At 36.3% G+C, this 6,946-nt stretch overlaps 2 protein-coding genes across 2 annotated transcripts; both read left to right on the top strand.

Annotated features, from left to right (window-relative positions):
* Positions 1-2,044: 2,044 nt before the first annotated feature.
* On the top strand, positions 2,045-2,302 carry LOC135715641 (uncharacterized; the record flags this gene model as incomplete). Its single annotated transcript, XM_065238814.1, has 1 exon — positions 2,045-2,302. A coding segment is annotated over one exon (177 nt), but the record flags the coding sequence as incomplete, so codon positions are not given.
* Positions 2,230-2,455, top strand: ND-MNLL (NADH dehydrogenase (ubiquinone) MNLL subunit). Its single transcript, XM_065238816.1, has one exon. It carries the CDS (start codon positions 2,230-2,232, stop codon positions 2,395-2,397), a length of 168 nt encoding a protein of 55 aa, XP_065094888.1. The 3' UTR covers positions 2,398-2,455.
* The last annotated feature ends 4,491 nt before the right edge of the window (positions 2,456-6,946 follow it).

Raw genomic sequence — 6,946 nt, 5'->3', positions numbered from 1 at the left:
TTTTCAAAGTGATAACAAGATGACAAATCATCTTTATTTTGAGTAATTGAGCAATTTATTTCTGTTTATACATCATATTTACGATGCAGCATTGATGGAGCCGCGAAATGAAATGAATATATCTTATGAAAGTTCAACTGGAAAAGTCAAAAATGCACATCAGTCTGATCGTAATAACGTTTTCTTCTTCAATTCGAATGTTATATTGGAAAAAAAATACACAGGCTTGATGAAAATTATGATTTAACGCTAATTTTCCCGAATTTTATATGCAGTCTGTCAACATTATCATCATCATGCAGTGGCGACATCTGCGTTGAGCTTTTACGGCAATCTTCCAATTATTCCGCAAGGAAAGTGAAATAGCATTCAGAATGCGCCACCTTCATGTCGATCACGATACTAATGTAATCGATATTTCCTTTACCGATTTCTTTTGAACTGCGTACTGGGTCAAGAAATGCTGAGGAAAAGTAATTTCTTTTGCATTCCGTGTCCTATCCCGTAGCACGTAAAAACGTCATTACTTTTCAGCTGCGTACCAGGCTTAAAGCCTGGTACGCAGCTGAAAAGAAAACGGAAAAGTAATTTTTGAGGATTTTTCCCAAAAGAAAATTTGACAGCTATAGTCTGCTAAATTTTGAGATTATAGGGAGATGTCGTCAAATTATAAAATCAACACTTATTAGTGTTTATGTTGTTTAAATGCATCCAAAACATCAGTTTTGCAATAAACGCCAACATTACCTAACGGAATAATTGATCAGACCATTATTCCGCAAGGAAAGTGAAATTGCATTCAGAATGCGCCACCTTCATGTCGATCACGATACTAATGTAATCGATGTTTCCTTTACCGATTTCTTTTGAACTGCGTACTGGGTCAAGAAATGCTGAGGAAAAGTAATTTCTTTTGCATTCCGTGTCCTATTGGCGTCTTGCAGTGAAACTTTTCCAAGCTTTCGCCACCTACATTTCGAAGTGAGAACTACTAGAAGGAGGATAGTTTCCAAATTTTCCAAGTAAAACAGACGCTTTTTGGGGCAAATCGGTCCATTAAGAAAAACTAATAATTTCCCGTGGAAACTTTTGCTTGAATCGTGTAAGAAAACGTGTTTGAAAACTATTTGTTATTATTTCGGTATGGATCGGAGATGTTTTCATGGCAAATTATGCATAACAAGTTTGCACCCACAGGGAGAGGTTACCTCCTGCGCAGCTGCATTTTTCAGAAAATGGTAAATATGTGAGATTTACACTAAGATGAAAGTGGAAATTAAGTTCATTTACTTATGAAAGGTTGTATCATGCTGGTGGTAATGAAGAATTGGTTGTATAGGACGCCAATATTAAATAAATGTTCATTTTGGCCTTTTCTAAGAAAACATATTGATACTCACAATTTTCGACGGAAAACGCAACGGAACTTGCTTTACTCAACACGCACCATGCTATAAAATGGTGCTAGATGGTCTTCAAAGTGATAACAAGAATACAAATCATCTTTATTTTGAGTAATTGAGCAATTTACTTCTGTTTACATCATATTTACAATGCAGCATTGATGGAGCCGCGAAATGAAATGAATATATCTAATGAAAGTTCAACTGGAAAAGTCAAAGATGCATATCAGTCTGATCGTGAAAACGTTTTCTTCTTCAATTCGAATGTTATATTGGAAGGATTTTACACAGGCTTGATGAAAATTATGATTTAACGCTAATTTTCACGAATTTTATATGCAGTCTGTCAACATTATCATCATCATGCAGTGGCGACATCTGCGTTGAGATTTTACGGCAATCTTCCAATCCGGTAGCACATAAAAACGTCATTACTTTTCAGCTGCGTACCAGGCTTAATGAGTTAGGCCCCTTTTTTCACGAAATGTGTGAAATTTTACACATTAATGTGTTTACGCTGGTTACCGTGTGTATGTTTGACATCGACCCTGACTGTGTCATCTGTCAATTCGATCAAAACAAAGTTTTGCGTAACAATTCAAAGCAGGTACGTTTTTTAACATAATGAAAATTTTGTAAAATTAATAATATACTATGCAATATTTTCAGGCTTCATGTCTATTTTGGCTTTCTGGCGCCGATATCGTATTGTAGTAATCTTCCCGACATTGGCAATCAGTTCCATCGTCGCAGATTACGCCTATACACGCAAGTGGAAGCAACAACAACGCTTAGCTAACGTTTCGCAAGTTCAGTAGAGGACAATATGTTCGGACTAACTCGACAGTACTTCCTGGCAGCTATCCCATTGGCCGGATATGGTTTTGGGTGGTTTTTAGATAACAAGGAGACTGAACGAATGACCATGTTCCGTGATAAGAGTGCGCTATATGGCAGAGTTCTGAAAGAAGGCGAGAAGCCCTCTTGGCCATAAAGATCACTCCTAGTCTATGAGGCGTAATTGTAGTGGGAAATATACTTGGTAAAGCAAACTACTGATTTGCTTTTCATTAGTTCGAAATATTCCATGGGGTATTTAGCGGTGCCCACAAAATGATGAATCAAAAATTAAAAAATATTCAGTCAAAACATTAATTAATTAATTTAGCTTTATTTAGGAGGCTTTCAGCCTTAGGCTGGTTCGCCTCCATCAGTCAAAACATATCCATATAAAAGGATGCTACAATATGTAGGTTGGAGGCTGTTCTATGTTTTATGCAACCGTGTGACGTGCGTATGACTCAATTTCACTATTTCTTAAGACAAAGTGCGGAATTTTGAGGTTTTAGGTATAATATCAGGGATGGCAATGACAACGCTATTGGCGTTGACGGCGACTCTGTAGCTCTTTACTCCAATGAGGAAATCCATAAGCAAACGTCAGACTGTGCGTGAAAATGGCGGACTTTGTACTATCCATTCACTCCACCGAAAATTCTCTTAAGAAACTGGAAGAGAAAATTTTTCGACGGTGCCGTCAACGCCAATTGGAGCATCGTTCATTATATATATCGACAGTGAGCATTCATAAAGGCGTATACGCGATGATCGATTCTCTTCATCGGTTTTCTCTTTGCATTGCTACAGGTAAGCGAAACAATTCTCTAGAATAAGTTCAATGCAGTGCTGTAACAGGTTGTATTGGCTATCAAAAGAACTAGCAAACGCACCGAGAAACGTTAATCCAAGCGAGTTATTTACAAAAGAGAAAATCGATCATCACGTGTACGCCCTTATGCATGCTCACTGTCGATATATACCTTCTACATACACTGAAACAAATCGACATGTACCGTTTATTGGATCCATCTTATAACATAGCAATGTCAGCAGATTTATTCATTCTATGTGATGATTGATAGATTCCATTGGATTATCACTTAAAAACTATGACTGCGATATGGAATGATTTCTATCGTAATTTCACATACTTAGTACTTGATAATACTTTGCTTCGAACGTGGTTAGCGAAGGTAAGAATTATATGAATATTGTCTGATATATTTCATGGTGAAAAACTGTTGATATGTCATGGGTGGGAACAGACATCTAGAAACTAATGGAAAATCATATAAGTTTGCACTATGAGAAAATTCAGTAAAATATACCTGTTTTGATGATGAATATTCCTCACTAAAATATATATCTTATAAGATAATCATGTATATTTTATTGGAGTTGCTTTTACTGATTTTTGACGTTTGTTGATATGTCGCGTGTAAATAGACATGTAGAAACTATTAGACTGTCATTTAACTTTTCAGTATAGGAAAACATGTATATCTCATTGGAATAGCTTCCTTTGATTTTTGAGGTTTAGAGATTGTAAACAGATCTATCCCAATCATTAAATAGTCATACAGAAATGCCTTTTAAGAAATCCAACAGCAAGCATTTGTTTTGGCATGTTTTTCTGGGATGAATATCGCTCCCAATAAAATACATCTTACATGATTGTTCTTTATAAATTATTGAAACAAATTTTCAACGATGTTAACGTACACTCATTAAAATGATTAGTTGAACTAAATACTACTAACAACAATGATACTGTATTGAATAATCTTTGTTTGTTATTGTTTCATAAGATAATTGGTTCCGGAAAAGAATGTATTGAGATTGAAAAAAAAATGATTCTACTGTAATATTTACTTTGCTATGATTCTAATTGTAAGCCTTTTACACGGCTAATTCAGATTCCAGCCCTGAGTAGTACTCGAACTTCATGAGCCAGTTCTATCAAATTATATAATTTAGTCGTTGATTTATTGCACACAGGTGCATTAAGAAAGATTTGAACAAATCACACCACCGAAACGGAACATAAATTTGTCAGTGCTATTTGTCTTCACTCTAGCAAAACGAGCATAAAGTTGCAATACATTCCATGTCGGGAGAGCTGTTCTTACTTTATGCTATTTGAACGAGCTTAATCTTGAAGTCAGCCGTGGCCCAGTGGAATCGAGCACAGACACCGAAAGCATCACACCTCAACAGTTCTTGATCGAATCCCAAATCAGCTACAATAAAAAAAAAGGCACAACTGTGAAAGCTCCCACTGCCTGATGTTTATTTTTTCGAAATTATTTTTAGAAATCGATTTGATATATGTGTCAAAAGAAGAAGTAAATTTCATGTTATTTTCACATAAACTTTACTTCGATTGATTAATGACACATATATTATATTGTGGTGAAAAGTATAGCTTATGCTTATGGGTTTCAAATCCATTTCAGTTAATTATTATAATTTGATCGATTTTCATTTATCATATGACGATCATATAAAAGTTACCAAATTATCAGCATTGTAAATGTATCAGATATTCATATAGAATTTACCTGACACATTTTCAATCATACCATTTTCAATGGATTATCTTATAGCGCAAATTTATTAGACTTCCACATAACAGGAATATGTCAAATTCGTTCAGGGTAGAAAATTACATAATGCTCCGTTCACATTACAGTGTCTATCGCGTGATATACGCTGTCTTGCAATGAGCACTCATACATCTAGTTTTCACTGGAAATCCTATGTGTGCGAGTGCTCATTGCAAGACAGCCTATTACGTGATATTGGCGTTGACGGCACTGTCGAAAAATTTGCTCTTCCAGCAAATGCAGACAGTTTCTTACGGGAATTTTCGGTGGAGTGAAAGGATAGTACAAAGTCTGCCATGTTTCACGCACAATCTGACGTTTGCTTATGGATTTTCTCACCCAAAATTAAGTTCTTTTCACTCATCTCCCATGTTCCGTACGATAAGCCAAATTTGAGTAAACCGGCTCAAAGTAGTTTGCATTTAAGCACGGCAAAAAAAATAACCCATCGCTAAGTTATTTTCAATTTTTTTTACCCAAATTTAAGTTCAATTAACTCAAATTTGGGTATATCGCATATTGCTCAATTTTGGCTTCTCGTACGGAACTAGACACGGCGAATGAGAACGACTCAAATTTGAGTTTAGTTCACTCATAATCGCCAAAAGTGCAGGAACTCAGCGATGAGTTAATTTGCCTCATGTTTTCCCAGGTTTTTCCAGGATTTTCCAGGGAAAAATTCACGAATTTGAGAAAAGTAAAGATTGCATTCACTCACTCTATTGGTACTACTCCGAGACTGAATAAAATTTTCGTCAATTTCCTCATTTTCCGGCAGATTTTTTAGGTTTTCCACAGGAAACCATGAGACAAATTTTACTCATCGCTGAGTTCCTGCACTTTTGGCGATTATGAGTGAACTAAACTCAAATTTGAGTCGTTCTCATTCGCCGTGGACGGTTGAGTCGAATCTTTCGTTCTATTTTTGACAACAATAGCGAGAGGAAATGAAACGGGCAGAGGTCAAATAACTCAAATTTGAGTTTAAAAAACCCAAGCGGTGGGTAGTTTTGTTTTTCTGTGTACAGAGTCGCCGTCAACGCCAATAGGCTGTAATTGGCGTTGACGGCACCGTCGAAAAATTTGCTCTTTCAGCAAATATAGACAGTTTCTTATGGGAATTTTCGGTGGAGTGAAAGGATAGTACAAAGTCCGCCATGTTTCACGCACAGTCTGACGTTTGCTTATGGATTTTTTCATAGGAGTAAAGAGCTACAGAGTCGCCGTCAACGCCAATGTGAACTATAGTCTATAACTATAGAGATGAACTAGCCTCAGGCTAAAAATCTCTAAAATAAAGACAAAAAAAAAAAAAAAAAAGTCTATAACTACTATAATAACTATAGCGACTATAATGTGAACGGGATATAATGGATATAATACCTCGTACACGGCGAATGAGAACGACTCAAATTTGAGTTTAGTTCACTCATAATCGCCAAAAGTGCAGGAACTCAGCGATGAGTAAAATTTGTCTCATGGTTTCCTGTAGAAAACCTAAAAAATCTGCCGGAAAATGAAGAAATTGACGAAAATTTTATTCAGTCTCGGAGTAGTACCAATAGAGTGAGTGAATGCAATCTTTACTTTTCTCAAATTCGTGAATTTTTCCCTGGAAAATCCTGGAAAAACCTGGGAAAACATGAGGCAAATTAACTCATCGCTGAGTTCCTGCACTTTTGGCGATTATGAGTGAACTAAACTCAAATTTGAGTCGTTCTCATTCGCCGTGTACACGGCAGAGAGAATAGGTACACGGAAATAGAAAACTACCCAAATTTGAGTTCTTTTCACCCAACTCCGAACTTCCGTGCAAGAAGGTATTTTTGGGTAAACACTAAAATACCCAATTTTGGGTAAATAGCCCAATATGAACCAGTGGGTAAATTTTATCACCAAAAAAATAACCTACCTTTGGGTTAAAATTACTCAACGGACAGAACTGCTTTGGTGGAACTTTTGATGAGGGAAAAGATAATCAATAATAGGAGTGGATGTAGGGGTAAGAGGGGCATAGTGAGCATCCCGTGCACCAGCTTGGACTTCCGGCCGTTCGGAACAAATTTATTGGTGGTAGGATCAATATCATAATGATAT

This window comes from Ochlerotatus camptorhynchus, unplaced genomic scaffold (assembly GCF_037179485.1).
Source record: "Ochlerotatus camptorhynchus isolate MF236.1 unplaced genomic scaffold, CSIRO-AGI_Acam_v1.1 ptg000976l, whole genome shotgun sequence".
NCBI classification, from domain to species: domain Eukaryota; kingdom Metazoa; phylum Arthropoda; class Insecta; order Diptera; family Culicidae; genus Ochlerotatus; species Ochlerotatus camptorhynchus.
The sequence above is the reverse complement of the archived record's forward strand: the minus strand, read 5'-3'. Positions and strand labels throughout refer to the sequence as shown.

What these genes read in the sequence shown, in the direction of transcription:
- ND-MNLL (XM_065238816.1), top strand. Translation starts at nt 2,230, where the DNA reads ATGTTCGGACTAACTCGACAGTACTTCCTGGCAGCTATCCCATTGGCC.